Source organism: Larus michahellis, chromosome 2 (genome assembly GCF_964199755.1).
Source record: "Larus michahellis chromosome 2, bLarMic1.1, whole genome shotgun sequence".
NCBI classification, from domain to species: Eukaryota; Metazoa; Chordata; class Aves; order Charadriiformes; family Laridae; genus Larus; species Larus michahellis.
The window spans coordinates 122,060,557-122,082,989 of record NC_133897.1 but is presented as its reverse complement, the minus strand read 5'-3'; the positions used below and the strand labels follow the sequence as shown (position 1 = coordinate 122,082,989).

Sequence of the window (22,433 nt, the reverse complement as noted above, 5' to 3'; positions counted from 1 at the left end):
GACTTTAGCACAGTATTTTATCCAGATGATGAATTATTTTCCAGACTTTACAAACCTTTATCATGATGGTTGAGATAAAAGTAACATAAAGAATGATGACGTGGTTGTGGTTTTCAAGTGATGTTCATCTTGTGTCTTTGATGTTTGTTTGTATTATCTTCAGAAGTTTGTTTCATTCTAAATGGAAAAAAAACCAAACCAAACAAAATCCTGCATCTTAAGAATGTGTAGGGAAGGGAAATACGTGCATAATGTTACTTACAAAGAGGATGAAATAGTTTTTTTGAAGGTCATAAAGTAACAGAGTCAAGTATCTGGCTTTTTACAGAGGTACTGCACTTCAACAGGACGTCACATAACGAATATTAGGACAAAATTCAAAATGGAAGTCTGCTCTCTGGAAGACCATTCCTCTTCAGTTTGCTTACAAAATTTGTCCTGTGCCTTGTGAGTCCCTCTAAGCTATGTCATTCTTTCTGTTTCCAAGACCAAGTCTCTGTTTAAACTAAGATTCCAGATGCCTGAGACTTTTCCAAACTTCCTGTCGAAACCTGCCCAAATGCCTCTGCTATTCACTGCATGACCTTCCCGATCCAGTCATTCAGATAGTTTTAACCTACTGTCTTCTTGTAATTCTCCTCAAGCCACAATTTCCATGGCTACTTTGTTCCTTGCATAAAAAATGGTCATTGAATACGAAAACTGATTTTTACATTTGCTCTTTGTTTTCGTATTTTGGGTTGGGTTTTTTAGCACCATACCCGGGCGTTTTAAGGGGAGATCTTCAGTAGAAAATGCAGTAACAGATGAAATACAAGTCCATGAATTGGAAGACATCATTTAGTTACATATTGAAAATGAGCCCCTTTGTTCACACTCTCCCACTCAATGTAGGCTGCCATTAGGGCAATAAGAGTGGTGGGGGTGGAGGAGGAGAACAGGTTTTAAATTAAGTGGCTTTTTGGTGTTTGATAAATTAATAGCACTTAATGGAGCTCTTTAATTCCTAAGCTGGAGTCTTAAGACTTCAAAAATGTGACATCCTGCAATTCACTTTTACTGGATTTGTTTATTTTTAGTAAATACATATATATCATTGCTGAAAAAAGAAAAATACTTACTTCTGCTTGATGCCGGCTCTCACCATTTTTCTTTCCTTTGCTGTATTTCTTTTTAAGGCACACCGCGGTTGTGATAGTGACAATAAGCATTACAACAAATACAGCTATGGTTGAAGAAACAGCTATTACAGTATTTTCTTGAGTCGAACCTTTCCTTTCACACTTTGCTCCCATGTACCACCAGTTGTCACCTGCTGGACATCTAGAAAGTAAAAGAACAAATGTGTGGTATCACCTAAAGTTAAAGGCATGAAAAGGGCTACTTAAAATAAACATCATCTCTGATGCACTGTTTCTATATCCCAAAGCATAATGAAGTTTACTTAAAACAGACTTTTATTTTAAAGTTGTCTTGAGTGGCCTATTGTCCTTACACATCTGCATGTGCTTTCAACTTCCTGCTGTTTTAGAGGTCATGCCTTCAGAGACAACCTTTACCAGAAAACCCAGGCACTGTCCTTATCCTTTTGACTGCTTAATGCTTGGCCACAGCTGATCTATAGAGGTGCTGCTACAGAATGGTCATCTTTTGCTACCTATAGAGGTGCCCTCTGGATCACTCAGTTCACTTATCTGCTTCCTTCTCCTTGAAGTTTATAGCACGTCTGTTGATAGAAAACTCACTTTCTGCTCCACAAAACTGATACCTGTCACTAGGACCACAGTCATGTAATATTTTCTTCCACTAATACTAATTAGTCCCATATACCGATGCCACTCTGCCTTTTGTCATGCTCAGCTTTTGCACAAAGCCCTACTATCTTCTTTACTCAGTCAATTTTAAAAAGTCTTTAGAGGAAGGATTTGAATAAGCTTCTAGGGCAAGTGGTCCAGAAGCTCTACACTGCTATTTTTAGCCAATCAAATCACATTTACTACCCGCCAGAAAACTCCATCCACCTGTTTCCTCACGTGTTCTTTGTTTTTTTTTAATTCTAGTATCACCTTATGCAGCAATTCGAACCTATGAGATAAATGGGGTGGAGACCCCAGGCCGGACTCTCAAGGCTTCTCTGACCAGCCAGCCACTGAACCAAAGCTTAGCTGCAGGAATTCCCCCGTTCTGGGACTGAGCTGGCTGAAGATGTTCCTACCACATTCCCCTTTCCCTGCTCAGTACTTCTCCACTAGTACATGTGGTACGTTCTGATCAGACCTTCTCATTGCCAGACAGGGTTTATTCTCAAATTTGAAGAACTGGTATGAGCTGCCTCTGCCCTCCTCCAAGAAGAAGGTAAGAAAAGAAATTAACATCCTAGCTGTCATCTGGGTTTAGGACTAAAAACAACCTCCCGGCTTTGATTCCTTCACCTTATCCAGCATCACTATCCACTACGAAACATTTCATAGTGAGCATGTGAGGGTCCCAATGATCTAACTGTAAAAAACCATACGTGCAGTGCTGTTGAGCGCGCACCTGCCCTATCTTTTTAACCCTGGTTGTTCCTAATGTTTTTGTTTTTCTAGTTCCTCTCTAAGCCATTTAGTCAGACCTATACATTCAGCCCTGAAAATGAGTCCATTTTCAGTGCACTGCAAAGATACTGACTGCTGGGGACTTCATGTGATTCGGCTTAAACAGAGTTACGTATCACATCCCCCCTCGTTTCCCAATAGAAACTCAGAGCAGAAACTGGCTGCTGGTCACACGCCTCTCTAGGATGGAAAGTAGGTCACATAGGCACTAGAACTTCCAATAGCCCAGAGATTTCAGAAAATAAATGTTTTCTTTCCACAGTTTCGAAATCAGGCATAACATTAAGCATAACTTTTTTTTTTTTTTTGCCTTAGAACAGCTTCTTGACATTTACTCGTATTTGTGACCTGCTTCTGATGGGTTGCACAAGAATTGTTTTTTGAAAGGTTTCTAAATGGGGAGATACAACACCTAATGAGTCATCCTGACTCTTGTTGCTTTCGGCCTTCAGACGTTTGCCTCACAGCACTCCCCTGGTCTACCTGCCCTGGCACAACATCACATAAGGTTACTATCTTCAGCCCTGGAGCTTGTTTGAGAGGTGGAACAATGCTGATCAGCCGGGTGGGTTACATGAAAGTATCCACAGATAATTAAATAAAAGTTCATACTAATTTTCTTGCAGGGCAAACAATCTTTTTAGTCCTCAGCCTTCGTCTCTGGTTTCAAAGGCAAGCAAATACACTTTCGAAATTCATAGCCATAATTTACACTACACAATATTTCTGAATCAAATTCTAAAATAATGTCTATGCTGCTTCCTGCCTGTGAAGTATTAATCATCTTTTCTACTGATATAAATGCTATTTTGTTTCAATGGCATTTATATTTAACTCTTACAAATTTTGCTATGGGGACTTCTAAGGAAATGTACAGTCCATTTTATAAGATTGGACTAATACGTTACTGAAAATGCTAAATACATTTAAAATATAATTTGCTGGGAAATCAAGCAGAGTACTTCAAAATGGTCAAACACTGTGGTTAGGAGCTTTGTCACACAAATTGGTTATAAGTTTAGTCTCGCAGTAGCAGTTGGAAATATTTGCCTTAATCAGCTACAGTTTGTCTTTCCTTTCATCAGGAACAAACATTTATTCTACTAGAAACTTTCACTACCCATCCTAAGGTTGCATTTGAGAGTGAATAAAGGCAGTTACCTGCACACAGGTTCTCTATCTACAACAACGCAGACACCATCATTTTCACAAGGGTTGTCTGGGCAGAAATTGGGAACCTCTGTGTCTGGCTCTTTGGACGGGGTGACAGGGGATGTTGTGGTGGTGATAGGCGTGGTGGACGTATTCATAACAAAGGTGGGCGAAACACTTGGCTGAGTTGATAGTAGATGTGATATGTCTGCATGAGAAAACCACATGAAAAAAGGTCTTTGCTTCATGTTATTTTTCCTCTTATTCTAATGATAAATTCTAATAGCGAAGAGCAAAGACCCTGTCCACAGCTATAACGGATAAATAGTCTTTTTTACCTTTCAGGAGCATGAAGTATTTTGGAAATGTCCTCTAGATTTTTTCAGAAACAGGCAATTTTATTCACAGTACTGTATTCAAAACAATTTTCACAGGATTTGCATCATTTTATATACCTTAATACGAGATGAGGGAATTATACAGTGCATGTACTTACCCACAAATTTATCCAAACGTATGATTTGACTTCAGATGCATGTGTAGTTTCAAAACTGCTCATTTGCAAAGTACATCATGTGTATTTATATCTACAGCACTAGTGACTTAGTAAGTGTGTGACCCTCCATGTTTACTATATCATAAAGAATATCAGCTATGTTTACATACCTTCCATTGTTAAAAGAATATAAACACCATCTTCTTTAATAAAGTTGCGGCTTCTAAGTCTCTGATGAGTTAAGAAGGTGTTTGTTCCACTTCCTGGACCTCTCTTGAATTGGGTTCCATTGGGAAAAGATGCTGTGGATCCCACTTTATCTGGCCTATCCCAAAAATACGTTGATGAGGAATCTGGAAAAAAAATTAACTGAATGTGAGTGTGGGACCACTCTAGATTTCTTTCTCAATAGGGTCCCTTCCTTCTCAGATAATCTCTGCTGTGAACTGGTACTGAGGCCTCTCTCAACAACCAAGACAGACTGTGTCCTGCTTTGACTGCTTCTGCTTAGTTGCTCATGGATATCATGAACATGGAGAAGACAATAAATTACTTGAAACTCATGGAGTAGGAGAAATTCTGAACCTGCCTACTATTTTTGTAGATTTTTTTTGCCTGAGATTCCACACTGGTGAGATGCACGAGACAATGGAGATCTTCAATGGCTTGGTTTGGCCTGAATTATGTAGAAAAGAGCCTGCTGGAGATGAGGTTATTGGAGACCTAGTTGAAAACCTGTTGTATTTCCTTTTTAGTTCTTTTAAAGTGTACTGGGTAAGAAGATGAGTAGCACATGAATCATCTGTAAAATGAATTAATTCAGTGCTTCTCAAAAAAGAGCATCTCTTGATGTAGGGCAGAGGGTACTTGAACAACCTGAATGGTCACAGGCCACTGATGTCCCCTCCATCAGACCCTGTTCTAAATCTCAAAGCTGAGCCTGGTTATCTGTGAAAGTATCTGACAGAGGGAGAAGAAACTGCCTGCTCCAACACCTCTGCTGGTTAGAGAAAGGATGGGAGTTACAAGGTTTCTCTTGGGAATCTGGAGTTATTAGCAATATCTGAATAAACAAGGGAGAAGGAGCAGAATGCAAACCGACTGCATGTCCACAGGGTCAGGGAAGGAAAAGGGTGGAGCACTGCGGCCACAACAGCAGAGAGCACGCAGAAAAAGGCAACCATCTTTGGAGCACGTGGTGTGATGCATCTTTCATTTACAGGGGAGGACATTTAGTCTTTCTAGATTACCCATGTTGTTTCCATGTGGACAGTGTCATAGAAAAATGAATGTAAACGATAAAATTTTTAAAATAATAACATGAATTATACATTTTTGTGCCTTCCTTTCTTGACTAATGTTACAGTCTGAAAGCCCAGGAAACTAATTCTAAGTGGTGGAGGTGGTTTCTTTGGGCAAAACTCTTATATTGATGCAGAAAGTAGTTTTGCCTTAAATCTAATCTTTATCCAATGATGAATATGGGGGTTTTCTTTAATCTCTCTCTTTATAGAGATTCTCACCATTTCTCAGAGTTACATCTTTACCTCAACTGCCTCCTTTCCGAGTTTATTGAGGACAATTGCTCCTTATCGTCTCATACCTTGAATGAGAAGAGGTTATGCAATATGAATCAGTACTTTGTCCATCTGGAGGTCTGCGCTGACACCACTGTACCTTTTACAACGAGGGAGGGGATTTGTTTAATAGCTGCACTTTTATCTGGTATGAACTGTGCATATTGTTAATTCAGTATTTTTCTTTTCAAGCCTTCTGGAAAACTTCCATTCTCATTAAAGCAGATAGAAATGCATCTTCACAGAGCATATGAAAGAAATTTTAGGAGTGGATCATCCACCTATTTCTTATGCAAATCAACTTTGAGATCCAGGGTCCCAGCTTAACCTACTTGTATGTTCAATTTTCTCTTGTCTGTGGATCAATTACATTGTTGCTGCAATCAAATAAAACATTCCAGAAGCTAAAAAAATCTGCACTAATTCACACAAAGAGAAAATTTAACTCCTTATCTTTTGATTGTATTTTAAACGTACCGGATAACACATGTGATTTTAACTAACCTGATAGTTTCAGAGGGTCAGTTGTTATACTTCTTTGGTTTGACATCCGATGACGAATATCAGGATGCTGGTCAAGCAGAATCATGGTACCTTGTTGCCACGCGCAGGGCCATTGCAACTGATCATCATTTGCTCCAGAAATCAAGTACAAGTGCATTCCTAAATTAAATGGGTTATCAGTGGTACCATTTACATACAAGCTGACCTGAAAAGCATATCCTTTACTAGAGTAAAAAGGTGGACTGTATATTTTTCCTGCTTCCCCTGCTGGACTTGTATTGAGGAGATGTGTGAAATTTCTGATATGCCAGACATGGTGGGGACACTGAGTTTCTGACAAATTGATGTCGTCAATAGAGAGACCTCCATTTGATAAGCCTCTTCCTCTCACGCCTTGAAACACAACCCGGAATTTACTTGTGACATTCAAAGAAACATGATGGAGCTGCCAGTAATTCTCAGGTGAACCTGAAAAACAAGGGTAGGGGTTTCTGAGTGAGCAGTATGGTCAAACTAGGTCAAACACAGGTCTACAGACCCCACAGCAACGCTATGTGAGAATTTCTCAGTTCCACTGGCACTGACGTGATGGAATATTTCTCCTGTAGAGGTTACATCTTCAGTGCAAGATCACATTTTCTCAATTCAGTTTTCCAACAGATTTAATATGCATTGCAGATCTTTAATTTGAGTGAAAACAGTGTTAATGTTTTAAAGTCTGCTTTTTCTTTTATATTTTTAAAGAACATTGCATTAAATTAGTGTAAATGTTGTGATAATTAAATGCACAAAGATGGCTTTTACCTGTGTTATTAAAAGGAAAAAAAATCACAGCAAAGTATATTCAAATAACTGAATAACAACGTCTCAACAACAAATGCTACAGAGGATTCTGGGAGTCTAGAACTACAAGATTTGTTAATTCATTTGTTTTTGTATATTTAAATGGCTTGTCAGAAGTTTGTCTATGCAAAAGCACTATTCGCCCATCAAATGATTAATGGTACTAAATTCAAATTAAAGCCAGTCATTTGCAAAACCTACTTAATGTGATAAAACCTCAGTGTGAGTCTGATGCTGCATCCGAAAATGCCTGCACTAGCAAATTCCACTTGACTCCAAGAGCAGCGTGCACAAAAGCAAAGACCTCCGCACAGGGGCCTTGTAAGGCAAGTGTAAGTAGGACACCCTTTGTTAATAGTATGTGCAGCAAAACAGTTTCTTTGGCTGTCTGGTTTATGTTCACCTGCTCATCAGGCCAGACTTCCAGCTGCCTTTATGGAAAAAGCAGTGCCAATCCCAGGTACAGAACTCATGCTTCGCTTTCCTAACAATTCTAAACATATCACAATGGATCTCAGATATGAGTGTCAATTTCCTGCAGTTTTTCATTACCATTATTATTACGAGGAAGAAAAATAAACCCAGAAACAAGAACAAAGGCACCTCATTCTTTCCCATTAAATTGCCTTCTGCATAAAGTAGTTTTTCTGAACTGCAGAGATTATATACAAGACTGGGGTTTCTGCCGCATGTTCAATGAGCAGATCAGCTACTGTGCTGTAACACGTCCCACACCCGCAGCCTCTCCTGCTCCAAGGAGGGAGCCACAGACCAGTAGAAAGGGTTCAGGGCTTGTCCCTCAGCCCCTCTAGTGTGGTGGTTCGGTGCAGACCCACGAGCAGCTCAGCCAGGGCGTCAGATCGTGGCTGGAAAAGGCTGTAGTATTACTATTTCTGGCTGTAGTATTACTATTTCTTCCAGTTTGTTGACTGCGTTGGTGAGGGTAACTTGTCACATGAGAGAAGTGAAACAGGTTGGGCGAAAAAATGATCCTAAACCATTCCTGAAAGTTTTACCAGAGACTGTCAAAGTAGAGTGCCCATTTGAGCACACATACAAGACCAGAGACTTTAAAGGAAATCATGGACTTGAGAAAGCAGGAATGGGAGACAGGACCTAATATACATGAAAGAGTATTTGTGAAGAAGGCTGAAGTATGGAGAAATTAATCTTGGCTTCAAAGTAGGGTTTGAAAGAGTTTGAGAGGCCTCAGGTTGATCTGAAATCTACATCTGCTTTAGCAGTCCTGACCCTTTTATTACGGATTAAGGATTCCTGATGGCACACAGGGATTACAAAAGCATCAAGGTGAAGAAAAGAGTGGAAAAAGGAAAAAAAAATCAGATAGCAGCAGCAGCTGAGCCTAAAGGAAGAGTGGACTTGATACTTATTTAGTAAAAGAATTTGTGCTGACCCTTATGTAATCAGAAGATAGAACTAGTTGTAGCTGTAATGGAGACCAAGTAATAGGTAAGTATTTGAGAAAGTAATTTAATCATAACGTGAGTCTGGCAATTCTAGCTTAAAGAACTCTTGTCCATTAACTGACCTCAGTTGCTCATTCTACAGGCCATTGGCTCCTAAAACCACAGTAACTTAATTTTCTTCAAACTGCAACTCAAATCATGGTCTGCTGCCCATATATTTCACTTAAGTCATTTCAGTCTTTGTTTTAAAAGTAAGTTGAATTTTATTTATCTTTTTTAAACTGGTATGTTAGGTATTCCAGGGCACTTATACTTTCTATTTCTTTATGTTATTTTCTTATTCATTGTAATTTACCCTAATAACCAACTTCATCTGTTGCTATTGATACCAGTAATTCTAGAACAGTTAAAATGACCGCTCATGGAATTTTAGCTATTTTGGTGAGAAAACTATCTATCTTGATAACTCAAGGGTTTGTAATTTGCGGTAATTGATTATATTATAGGAAAATGGCTGACTGAGGATCCATCAATCAAGTATAATTTCGCCAGCAGAGAATCAATTACATAGTTAGAGAAGAAGCCAATGAATAACACTAGGAGGTGAGTCACTTTGCTACAATATTTCCCCCCGCTACTTTGAAAAGGATATTAAGTATAGATTAAACCAAAATGCAATTTTATCCCATACCTTTTATCTCTTCAATGAGTCTTAAAGTACCATTCGGGTGAGCCGAAGTATACTCCCTGACCCCAACATACAGCTGGTCGCTTTCATGACCGCTGTTATAGAAATAGAATTGTAGGCACTGAAAGCCCCTTTTGGGATACAGAATTCGGCTCTCCAGGATAGCTGTGCTTCCCTCTGCTCCAGCGCTGGTGTTGAAATGCATGAAGTAGCCGGAATCTGTCAAAAGTCAATGAGAAATGAACAGTAGAGGAGAGAGGAAACAAAATTTTCCTGGTGTAGCTGTATTCTTTACACTGTATTGTAACACCACTAGGAGATGTGGTCAAGTCCGGGTCAGCGTAAGCCAGACCCTGTACAAATCCTCAGACTGAGGACTGTTACCAGTTCACATTCTCCAGAGGCAGAACTGTTCTCCTTGCAACTTTTTTCCTCATTTGCCTCTCTCTAGCAATTTGTACGCAAAAGCATGGGCTTTTTTGCCCATGGGTTACTTTTTGCCCAGTGCCAGTAATTCACAGTTGACTCTCTTCAGAGGACTAGTTTAAACTCCTGAACTCATGAAGTTTCCTCTGACAGATTCAGAAAAAACTCTCCATATTCTCAATTAATTTTTCACCTGAGTCCTGATAATATACGTGATTTCTAAATCCTAATCTTTTCCAAATAATTACTGAACAGTTATTCAGAAATGCAGCAAACTTTCTGGGGAGCCTGTCCCATAGGTTAGAACATTTTGAATAGTTCTCGTGTCAGGATGTGACACTGAGACTAGAAAACAGATAAAATGAGATAAGGACATTCAATCTTCTCAAACAAGCAGAAAATGGAACTTATCACATGATGTCCCTAAGTATGTAGATTTATGTTGCTTAGTTAAAAAATAAACTGTCAACAAATAAACAGAGAACAGGGCGAAAATCGAAGTCAGTTCACATGCCTCTGCAGAAAATATTTCCCAGAGAGAGAAGAACAGTCTTTTCTCATACCTTTGCATTCTCCCATATTAGTGTGATCAGTATTTGGCCCAGCAGGAACATGAGACAAACGCTGCCAATCACTGTTATCATCTGAACTTTGAATCATGCCACATATATTTTCAAGTTCAAAACTGCACGTGTCCATGAAACTTAGGGAGGAGGCTATAACAATTAAAAAAAAAAAAAAAGTTGTGAATCCCTATTACACGACATACATACATTTTAATTCTGAATGTACAAAGCCAAGAGCAGAGAAAGACTAAATGCAAACACCAAATAATCCGCAGCTCCAGATACCGTCAGGATTCATAGGTGTAATGCTCAGGAACTCAAAGCTTTTGGCGATTAACACTGACATTAATAAGATGTCATTGGGACCACTCTGGGCACTTAGCAAGCACAGGAGAGTGCCAGTTAATCATCATATCACATCTTTTATGTAGACTAATACCAGCCCCAACCCACCAACCTTCACACACACAAAAGGTCCTGAGACTTCTCGTTTATTTCTCTGCTTACTTTGGGCCAGTCCACACGCGGCCACAGATTTTGATAAAAGTTCACCAATGAATCAGCTGGAGTGCTTCTTTTGAAATACAGTGGAGCAGAAGTTATTTCATTGCAATAAGCAAACCCTGATTTTCAAAATGCTGAATTGAAAAAAACATTTGGCAAAGGTACATTTGGGACCAGTGGATATCTCATACAAATTTTTAAGGTGCCTTGCATATAACAAGTGAAAAATTAAGTGAAGGAAGACTGTGCAGTTGAATAGTAAAGGGAAAACACTGCATGAAACATTTCCTCTGTCAGAAACAAACCTTGGGTGGGTGAGGAAAAACACAGTCCAGGTTTATCCCTATTTTTAGATGCGTTTCTCATTGTACCATGTCTGAGCTCCGTGTAACGTTGGCCATGATTTGAAAACAACTGAGTTAATAAAATGCTTCATGATTATTGCTTTTCAAATTATATATAAAATACAAAAAGGACCTTGAGTATCAGAAAAGTCAACCTCAATGGCATGCCAAATGCTTCACTTAGGCTGTAGCTCAGGAAAGCACTTGAGCATGAACTGCTGCCAAATCAGTTGTACTGATGAGATGTTTTTTGTACTGTCCTTATAGAAAGCTAACAACCCTCTAGAGGTTGCAAGGGTATCAGAAGTGCTGTATGACTGATATCTTTTAAGATCCAGTATTGGTATGATGTTGTGAGAAACAAGAAAAAAAATTCATAGTAAATGCTATATTGACCGCTGGAGAAAGAAAAAAACCCAGCTAGGGTGTCAGCAAGAAGGTATTTAAGGTAACTATTAATTATTTAAGGTATCTGTAGAATGAAGCTTAAAATATAATTGTAAACCCGTACTCACTACTTGGGATACTGAGGCAGCGAAGTAAAAGTTTTCATCTGAGTGCCAGGGCACATTTGATGCATTCATAATTACAGAATCATATTCCAGTTTAGTAATAGGATTATCTATATTTCTCTGTCTCTTACCTTCACTCAACTTTCTAACATAAATCCCACATGAGCAAAATAACTCTTTTGACCACTTTTGTAAGAGGCTGTGTTTAAAACTAAAAATAAAAATCTAAAAAGCTCACATTTTCTTCCTAACAGCGTCTGTATCCCATTTGCGTGAACACACTCTGCCTTACAGATTGTGTGAGAGCAGAGTAGGTGCGATAGCCACAGCAAAGATGCTCATTTCTGTACAGTGTCTGAGCAACAGCTGCAGAATAATAGGGGAAAAAACAAAAAGCTTTGTGCAGAAGCACACATTTTAAACAGCCACCCAAGAGATGAACAAAAATCAGCTGCTGAGTGAAGCTGGTTTTTAACTAAAGGTCAGATAAAATGGCACGGAAAACTCTGCTACAGCAGTGTTTCTGCAGGAGGGCTATGTTATTTCGAGCTGTACCACTATTTCTGGTGGTTTTAGCACAATTCACTTTTCCAAATATGTTAGCATCTCTTTCACTTGTGCCTGGATGAATCCAGCATGTATGTATCACCCTCATTTCTTTCAAATGCCAGAAGCAAAAAAATTTAAAAGAAATGGAGAAACTCACCGCAATTGTACAGCCGGTTCAGTTTCTGGAGATCATAATCACTGAAATCCATTCGCTGTCCTATAACGTCCATGAAGTCTGGTATGTTAGTGACAATGGTGGGTTCAGTTCCATTCCTGAATGCATTTTGGCTGTAGTGCATCACAGAAGTATAGTCATAGGGAACATTCAGGGAGTCTGATGTTTTATCATCGTATTTGTTGAAATTATGATCTTTACCTAAATGGGAAAAATAAAAGGAAAGATTGTTCGTTGCCCAAGAGGACCAAGTTTTGATGTACAGACTTGAAGTGACAAAGAACCCATGAGATCCCCAAGTAGTTTTTTTGTAGTTGTTTACTTGTACTTACTCCATAAAACTATATTATTTCTAGTCTAGAGTTATTTACTTTCCTCTTTCAGCCACTGGAAGACAACACAATGACTTCTGCTGGATGAAGGAAAGCTTTTCGCTATCAGAAATCTTTTCCCAACGAAACTACCCATAAACTTCGATGGCCTTGTGATACCCAAAAGTGGATGTACTGTTTCAGTACTCAAATTAATGCAATTTGCAGCTGTAATGCGCCCCTGATTCTGATCTGTGTTCTCTGATGTTTGATTGCTGGTCATTTTAGCTCACAATAAACACGTTAGAGTTGTCATCAGATAAGCTTCCAGAATTTAACTTACATACTGGAGTATGAGCAAAGAACCATTACTAACTACCCAATGGAAGGTAAAGTTGTAAATGTTTTAAATTAGTCAAAATACAGTAACTATATTCTGGTCCATTTAAAAAAGCTGCAGCAGTTTCAAATAGCTAACAATAGTGCAACTTGTCATTAAAAAGTCAACAAAATATAATGGAAATCAAATAACAGAGTCTAAGTACTTTTCTGCAATATATACTTGCATATGCACCTGACTATTGATCACAACTAAATAAGAATGCATTAAATTTAATCATTATCTGTTTTTTTCCAGTCTTCTGTGTGTTAGGAAAGCATCCAGCCTGCGTATATAACTTTGGTTTTGAACAGCCTGAAAGTCACAGAGGACGATGGCAAGCTGAAGAGGCAGAGACCAAGGAGGGTCCCTGCGCCAGCTCTCAAGCTTGTGCCAAATACGCCAACATTTACATTCACAAGCCGCAGCACTAAAGTAACCGGTCCTGTGATGCGGACCCTGAAGGGGGTCTCTCCCGTCTGTACACCTGATCTGCGCTCTCTGCTGTCTCAGCTCTGCTGCCCGCACTGGATGTAGCAGCCGGGAAGAAAGAGGAACATGGGTGTTTTCACTGGAGATTTTCTACTGGCTTTGATCCTACTGGGGTTTTCAGAGTGGGATTTTTTTTTCAATTACTTCTGTTTTGTTAAGGGCTCCCAGAGTAACAGTGCTTTTATAGTATTCATTTAAATAAACTAAATTACTCTCTTTTTGTTGCTCTGCTGTACAACATGTAGCATACCAAGACTCATATCTCTAGTGAGGTCTCTGGGAACTGCCATGGCACAAGGAATAACCAGAGCAACAACAAACGGTGCTTTCTGTCCCAAACAGATGCCACTTGATATTTTGTTGCTACACTGGCTTTGAAAACTAAGTCCAGGCGTGAGAATAGTGTGGCGACCAAAAGATGGCTGGAAGGGGTGTTCCACTGCTAAACCCCTCAACACCAGAGTCTGAAAGGAAAAGCCAGGGAGTGACTGACCGGCCTGAATCCTGTCCCACATGATGGACACGTAGTCGTCCCGGTCGGACCGTGACTGCTCATGCCAGAATCCCAAGGCGTGCATGAACTCGTGCTGGATCGTCCCGATCTTGTCACAGTTGGCTCCAATGGAGAGCTGCTGCAACCCCTCTTGGCGGTTTCCCACTGAGGACCAGCAGCTAGCATTAAAATAAATGAGGGAAAGCTCTGTGAGATACATATCATCCCCATGCCACCCAAACTCCAGAATCAGTCTGTTCAACAGATGCATTTTTAACTTGAGCGTTGAAGTTACATTTTGCTACAGAGAGCACTTTTTCATTGATCTGTTCCTTACCAGATCCTTTCCTCTCACATTTAGCTCTGTTCGGATGAACAAGCACTTCCCGGGCTCTGGCTCTATTGTTTTCAATGGGTTTACTTCAGCATGACAATGTTGAGCTATTTCTGACAGAAGATGACTGATGAGGATTTCATTGGTGTTCTGGTAAACATCAAAGACTATGGACACATGATTTAGAGCAATTAAGTTACTGTGAATTAACAGTTTTTATCTGAACCACAGTATGCAACTGTGAGTCTGTCCCTGTTGTAAGGTAAACCAGGTTTACCTTCTGAAAGGCTGGTGGATTTGACACTGCTTTCCACAAGGTCTTTTCTTTCTAGATATTTGTGAGCTGCTGTGCTAGAGCACTTGCTGCTGACACACACCCACAAAGAAGAGCAAAACGGCAGCTGTGCTGGAAGTTTTTAATAAAGAATAAAAAAATTCAGGGAGCTATCTGCACAAGCCAATAAAATGGCACCCCATGTCCACAAACTAGCAAGCACAGAGAGCTGCATTTAAATTGATATGCTATGCAGCAAATAAATCAACACTTACCCAATGAAGTCCATAAAATTAGTCGGGCACAAAATATGCCATAGGATTTGTAGTCCCATCACCCCGGAAATATAAAAACACAGGCACACCATGTGCTTTCGAACCCTGTAATGTATTAGCGCAACATATTCCCCAGTATTTCTCTTTCCACGAAGCAGCACAGGCCCTGGCTATTGATTACTTATCAAAATCTCAGCATGAGACCTAGGAAGGAGTTCATGTGGCATCCGTGGTTTCACGGGCTTCCCTTGAACAAGGCCTCATATTGATAATGCAGCTTTGTCTGGTTGTGCAGAAGTCTAAGAAGTCTTCTGCATGGGTTCCCTTTGCGGTGTGCCACAGCAACAAAGAGCTGACGTGGACTTCTAGACCTTCATGAAAACCTCATGTCCCATGTGGAAACACTAGAGATGGGGTTGGTCCTCCCTGGTCTGCTAACCATTTGACTCTAACACACTGTAAAGGACAATAGGCTTGTAGACTCCTAGGCAATGCAACAGCAAACCATGACCAAGCTTAATCTTTAGTATAGAAAATAATTATATATCCGCGAGTAGACAGATTATAGTGTTGTAGAAATTGGTTAATAATATGCAGGTGGTAAGAACAATACTAAGCAATATACTGTTCATTTGTCCTTTGTATAGCCCTTACCATGGCTGGCTTAAAACCCAGTCAAACTGAATCAACAGAATAGTGAATGTAGATAGCAGGCATAAGACAGAATAATAGATAGGAAATAAGTGATTAACTTGGAAAAGGTTGGGTATTTAGAAATAGACATAGACTAATGCATATAATTAATAGAATGTCTTAAGTTTCTAAGAATCCTACAGGTAAAGATTGTTTAAAGAAGACAAGAGACTGTGGTGACCAGAGACCGCGCCAGTGAGCTGCAACTTCAAAGGAAGGAGCAGAAGGAGACGATGAAGAAACACCTGAGGCAGAGGAATTGTATGGACTTTTGAAGTTACTAAAGATTAGAGAACTGAAAAGCTGTAAGGAAACACGCAGACCCTCTTGGAAAGAGACACCAATTATGTAATGCTTGTTTTAACTGTATATAAACAAGATTATTCCTTGTCAGTCTTTGCCGCTCACTGAGGAGATGGCCCAACTCTGAGTTGTCAATAAAGCAAACCTAGAGGTCCCCACTGAGCAGTGAAATTCTTTAACACACACCATGAGATTTTTCCTGCTGAATGAGTCCTGCTCTTCATGAGAAGAGTAGGGAGAAATGGTTCATCCATTGCAGGATGCCATCCCAGACTGTTCTGTGAGCTTAACAGGCACCTGCCACATCTGATATTCCTGCATTTCCATAATTCACAAGCACCCCTCATGTATTTTTCTTACTACATGCTGTAGTCAAGAAAAGGTCTTTAAATAGATCCACAGTCTAACCTCTGCTGCAGATGCATAGACCTGAGTCAAGGGTGAGGTGAAAGGCTGTGTGCTATAAAACCTTACATGTACCTCTACTTAGCATTATAAATATATATATACATATACATATCTGTAAATATAAGGCAGCAGTAGCCAAGGCTTGGCAAATGGTAGATAAAGAATGTGAACACGGAGAGGGCTCTTTGCATGGGGGTTGATGACACTGTGTATGGTACCTCAGAGACTACAAGTGTATTTTTACAAAGGGCAGTCCACACAACAAAATGGCAGCTGGCTTCTTTCGTGGCTGACTTCATTTGAATTCAAAGGGATAATTTAGCTGGGGACTTTATGGTCTACATTTTATAGATGCAAGCCAAGACTGGAAAGTCAAAGATGATTTATCAACTTTTCTTGGTGCAATAAAAGTTTATGAATCTGGCTCCAATCTTTAAAAAAGTGCTGCTGAGCATTAATAGTTTTACGGATGTGTCAGCTGAGATGATAGAAACGTTTCAGGGCAAGCAACACACCAGGCAGTGAGTGCAAGATACGTTATCCCGTTGGAGTGGCTCGTCTTCTTCGTCACCATGACTCATCTATTTTTAATAGACATATAAATGAAACATTGTGCAGAGGCCTCTTACTTGCCATAGGCTAAACATTGTGGTTCTTTTTCAGGTACAATTATTAGCAAATTCAATGCATACTTTATGTGACGAAGGACTAAAAAATTTAGCTACATGAGTTTTCCATTTGGCTCAAAAAGCCGAAGAGTCATTAGCACAGAAAAATGCATTGCCCCCTGAGCCTCCACTTATACATCTTTTAGGGTTGAATTTCAATGTCATGTGCACAGCATGAAGAGCAGAAAATATAAAGAGCCAGAGACCGAAGAAAATTTGAAACAATTATCTGCTACAAATATCTCAGAAGAAGCCAAAGGGAAAGGGAAACATTTCTATTATCGGAAAATCTTTTCCCATTTATGAATGCATTCTCATATCAGGAAATGATTTTCGGAAAGTAAATTTCCTCACCCGGCTACCAAGCTTTCTCTGATCTTTTCTAATGGAGAAATGGTTCAGTATAGAGTGGAGAATATTTTTGTTCTTGTTGCATTGTTTTGACAGAGACTATCTTTTAGAAAGGGAAGCAGCTGGGGCAATTTTGACTTCTTAACTGCAGTCTTATTTTGCAAAATTTAAGGTTGAATAGCATAATTATTCATCAAAAGAGGTAAATAAACGGAAACCTCTGTAAAATATCTCAGTGCTGTGCAGCATTTAAAAATATCGCTGTTATATCTGAATACTGATGTGACATTGTACAAATGCTATTCCATTTGTTTTAGTCAAACAAATTCATTGTCCCCCAGTTAGAACTACCATATTTCTGCTGGCATTTTTTTTTTTCTGAAAACTAAGACATACTAAGAATGACCATTTGAAAGTGACACTACGTATGCAAAGGTCAATCAAGAAAATAATTGGCTTCTTTCTGATATCTTTTACCTAGAAAATTACCTCTTAAAGGAGTTGATTGCCTCTTACATTTGAAAATAAGTATCAGCACAAAATTGCTCACTACTACCTAGGTAATACCTGTTTGGGAAACTACTACAATTTCTGGTTAAAGAAAGACTGGAAAAACAGACACAACAAAAATACAAAATTATAATCAGATACATGAGTTTTAAAGTGAATACTGGCCATGAAAATAGCCTGTAGCCAAACAGGATGAGAGCTATTTCACATTACTCCTCTTACCCACTTCCTTTGAAGACAGATATGTAATTCTTCTCCCCTTCCCAAGGTTTGAAGTCAATACAGGTTTTTAGTCGATACTGTTCAAATGCCTTGAGGATGAGCCCCTTAGCATTCATTTCTGCAAGGCAAACGGTGTTCTTGTCAATACTGAGCCAATAGGTTTGTACTATTAGATCTATGGAGCAAGTCCTAAGGGTGGGTTTTGCTCCAGCAATCTTTGATTAAAATAAGCAGGCTTTTTTGCTCAATTAAGACCTGCGTAGGGATGTAAACCCCATAAATTAGCCCGTTGTGACATTATATATTCCTCTTGTTTCATTTCTGTGTAATTTTTCTTTGGCATTTACATATAAAATAGGACATGATGAGTATATAATACATGTTAGCGCATGGTTCTTGATTTTGCAAATTCTTTCATTTACTTTGCTGAGATCTCTGTGAGGAAGTATTAAATAAACAGGGAAAGACGGCATTGGACTTCACATAGTGCAGTCCGCAGGCTACAGATCTCTCACAGAGCCTCTCCAGGACTTGAACTGCTAACATTATATCTGGGTTATCTCCTCTAAGCGACTTGCATGGTTTCAACCCCTTCAGAGGCTTAGATCTGAACATTCACTGGGAGTGGGTGATTTTTTTTCCCCCCACATTGTGTAGTATGGGCACAATCTCCCCATGCGGTACACAGTAGGAACTCAAGCTCCCTGTCTCACTGCTTGCCTCTGCCATGCAGACCCACAGCTGGGTGGATTTGAAGGGACGGAGACAAGCTGTGACCTGGCCCTGGCCCCACAACAGCAATGTGCCATTGCAAACCGCGTTGCCTGCCAGAAAGCCAATTTGCCATCGGTGCTGCAGACGATGTAAATGGCCAGGTAAGCTTTCTTGCTTTAAAAAGATCTTCAGTGCCCTGTTTGTCCTTCTGCTTAGTACAGTTTCACGTCTCAGACATATGCTTTTAAGATCAAATGAATCTGCGGGGCCATTGCAATGACAGGATAAGAATGATGTAAGAAAGGAGGTGAGACCCAGCACCGACACCAAGATGATATACCCTGCTTGTACATACTGTGGCCCAATCCTGCTGTGGGAAGTGGCCTGATCAAAACTTACAAGAGGAAAGGATGCCACAGTGTCTTTATCAACCTGTTTTTAACGTTTCAATCAACATGACATACAGACATTGTCAAGGGCAAATACTGTACCCAGGCTATCTTCAAGGACATAGGGGATAACATGGGGCCACCGATAGTTGTCACCAATGATGGAGTTTCGTTCCTGCATCCAAGAAAGAAAATAATTATGCAGTATCAGAGCCTACAATAGTGCTAAAGCAAAGCATGTTTCCTACAAGTCCATGTAAGAAATCAAAGAGCTCAAAAACTTTGGAAGATCATTCAGATGTCTAAGGCTTGGGTTTGAAATCCCTTCACTCCCTTCTACCAGTGTCTCCAACTTCTGCAGCATTTTCTCCATACAAATAAACTGAGATTTTGGTGCATGTGTGAGGAAAACTTCAGCTCCTGTGGGAAGCATTAAGATCTAAAGTCCTGAAAACTGGACAGAGATTAGTAATTCTGTAATTTTTTGTAATGCAAGGGTTAGTTCCTATGCCCTTAGCAAGTGTTTTCCTTGCTTCCACTGATATGCCCAAGCCAAAGCAGTTCACCAAAAGGTAGAATAAAACATTATTGACTTTCCAGGGTACAAGACACTTTCGGGGTTTCTATTAGGAGATACAACTTGCTATGTAATTTTTATTTATTTTTTTTAATTGATCAGATAGGGATACTGGACAGATGCTTTAAAATGTGATATTACAGATCTAATTTTTCCATTGCTTTTAGTGAATCTACTTCCATAATGAAGGTTTTGCAGCACTGGTCTGTAAATTTAATTGGCTCATAATAAAAATTGTGCTGATAGATTAAGAATCATTTATATAAACCTGTCTGGATGTGATCAGTGCTGCCAATTCTCTTAAAAGTACAAATATAAAAACCACAGTAAAGGAAACAAGAAGCTAATAATATTGATCTAATGGCTAACCCAACCTTATTCTGGATAATGTTTCTGCAAATGCACCCAACTCTTTTGTTGCCTATGACATTTGATAGAAATCTATTCCCAAACATTTTCAGTTTATTGTTACATAAACAGCATTTACTGTTAGTAGGAGCAGGATGCATTAATCATTTCCAAGCCAGTGATAATTTACATTGCGTAAGTCAATGACATATTTCTGGTTTTATATCTTATATTTGAACTCACCCCATCAAGTTTGATGTCTCCCTCAAAAAGGTCTAGTCCTAAAGCTAAAGGGAAGAGGAGATTAACATTCAGTTATTGTATTGATCTGTGGCTGCCGTAATGAAAATCACCAAAAAAAATTAAAAGAGAAACTGAATTTTAAAAACCTTCATTGATGTCAAAGATGTCTTGATCAATTCCTCCATCTACATCTATTTCTGAAAAATAGAAGACAAGTGAGGTAGGACATTAGCCCTTGCTGTTATCTTTATGAAGTGTGAAAATTAATGCAATAACAATAGCAGTAATTATAAATCTGTGTCTGTCCTAGCGATGTTTATGAGCAGCTGTTTTTGTTGACTGCCTCCCGTGCATACAAATAGATCTCTAAACAGAACTCACCAGTTGTCTCCAGAGCAGGCTGGGGAGAGGGAAGAAAAAAAAGATATTATTAGATATTATTAGAAAGGCACATAATGAAATGCAGCTCACGTTACTCTCTCAACAGTATTAGAGATGAGATTTAAGCTCAACTGACAGCACTTAGCGCATGGCTTTGTATTGGATTGACTGGACATGCTGCCTTCTCATTTGACTGGAAATGTTTATTTGCTTATGGGCTGGTTTTGTGTCCTCCACTTCAGGTTGCCCAAAAAGTAAGCCGCCCGGCACTGCTTCTCTGAAGTTTTCACAATTGTTTTTCTCTCCCAACTCAGACAGTGCATAACGGTCTTTCACGAATGGGAAAAAAAGAGCCTATTGTTTCTATTAAATCAAGTCAGGTGCTGTACAGAACCTATAGAAGCTAAGCTTGACTTTCCATCATAAATCTGAAGGTGGGGGAACAGAATGAGTTATCCGGTGTCACACAGCAAGTCTTTGAAGGACTGGGTGCAGAGTCCAGGCCAGCTCAGGCCCAGTTCAGTGCCTTAGCTGGGCTCCGTTTACCTCAGGAATACCAACTCAAAGGCTGTTTCTGCAATGTGCAAAATCCAAGTTCCATATTGGAGCAAGACCATAATGAGATGGCTTGAGAGGTGGGCCTGTGCGAACCTCATGAAGTTCAACCAGGCCAACTGCAAGGTGCTGCACCTGGGTCATGGCACTCCCAGGCACCAATAAAGGTTGGGCAGAGAATGGCCTGAGAGCAGCTCTGAGGAGAAGGACTTGGGGGTACTGGTGGACAAGAAGCTCAACATGAGCAGGCAATGCGCGCTTGCAGCCCAGAAAGCCAACCGCATCCTGGGCTGCATTAAAAGAAGTGTGGCCAGCAGGTCAAGGGAGGTGATTTTGCCCCTCTGCTCCACTCTGGTGAGACCCCACCTGGAGTACTGTGTCCAGCTCTGGAGTCCTCAGCACAAGAAGGACATGGACCTGTTGGAATGGGTTCAGCAGAGAGCCACGAAGATGATCAGAGGGCTGGAACACCTCTGCTATGAGGACAGGCTGAGAGAGTTGGGATTGTTCAGCCTGGAGAAGAGAAGACTCCAGGGAGACCTTAGAGCAGCCTTCTAGTACCTAAAGGGGGCCTACAGGAAAGATGGGGAGAAGCTCTTTATCAGGGAGTGTAGTGATAGGAAGAGGGGGAATCAGAAGCCCTTCTCTCACACAGGACCTGGTTATTAGGAGCCAGTTCAATGTGTGATAGCTGTTAGATGTTAGTAGCACCTTGTGTCACCTACTACATGCTTGCCAAAGCCTGTAGAAGAATCTAAACAAGGCTGAGACTTGTGTTTACAAAAGGTTGGAAACAGAGGAACAGTTAGTTGTGATGGGCAGCGGAAATACAAGGGAAGTGCGAGGCTGGGGTAGCAGGGGATACAGGAGGACTATGGGAAAGCTGGGGACATGAGGTTGAGCTCTTGACTTAGGGAGGTGCACGAGCATGTGCTCATGGAGAGGAAGAGGACACGACAGCCACGGTGAGATGTTGGAGCTGAACTCATAGAAGCAGACACTTAAGTTGCATAACTTAAAATAGATAACGTTATTCCACTTAGGTAGTGTCACAATAACTACTCTGTAGATTACCCTGAAGCAACGAAGAGCTGAAATGAACTTTCAACAGGGTTTTGTTCTCTGAAATAATTATATCATGTATCACCAAACT

General features: G+C 40.0%; 1 protein-coding gene across 1 annotated transcript; it reads right to left on the bottom strand.

Moving 5' to 3' along the window:
* Positions 1-20,738, bottom strand: MEP1B (meprin A subunit beta). The gene is made up of 14 exons (XM_074573609.1): positions 20,726-20,738; positions 20,491-20,541; positions 20,345-20,388; positions 19,279-19,351; positions 18,074-18,191; positions 14,036-14,214; positions 12,343-12,561; positions 10,274-10,426; positions 9,288-9,503; positions 6,327-6,794; positions 4,416-4,598; positions 3,759-3,957; positions 1,122-1,323; positions 1-177 (listed from the first exon to the last, which is right to left on the bottom strand). The coding sequence occupies exons 5-14, from the start codon at positions 18,187-18,189 to the stop codon at positions 160-162; spliced, it is 1,953 nt and encodes a 650-aa protein (XP_074429710.1). The 5' UTR covers positions 18,190-18,191; positions 19,279-19,351; positions 20,345-20,388; positions 20,491-20,541; positions 20,726-20,738; the 3' UTR covers positions 1-159.
* Between the last annotated feature and the right edge of the window lie 1,695 nt (positions 20,739-22,433).

Bases quoted from the DNA above. Each gene is read 5' to 3' on its own strand.
- MEP1B (XM_074573609.1), bottom strand. From the start codon at position 18,189: ATGAATGCTAAGGGGCTCATCCTCAAGGCATTTGAACAGTATCGACTA. The intron at 14,215-18,073 runs GTAAGAGGAGTA...TTTTAATGCTAG, and splicing joins TCTGTCTTCAAAGGAAGTGG to CTGCTGGTCCTCAGTGGGAA. The intron at 12,562-14,035 runs GTCAGTCACTCC...TTTCCCATTTAG, and splicing joins GTGGGACAGGATTCAGGCCG to GTAAAGATCATAATTTCAAC.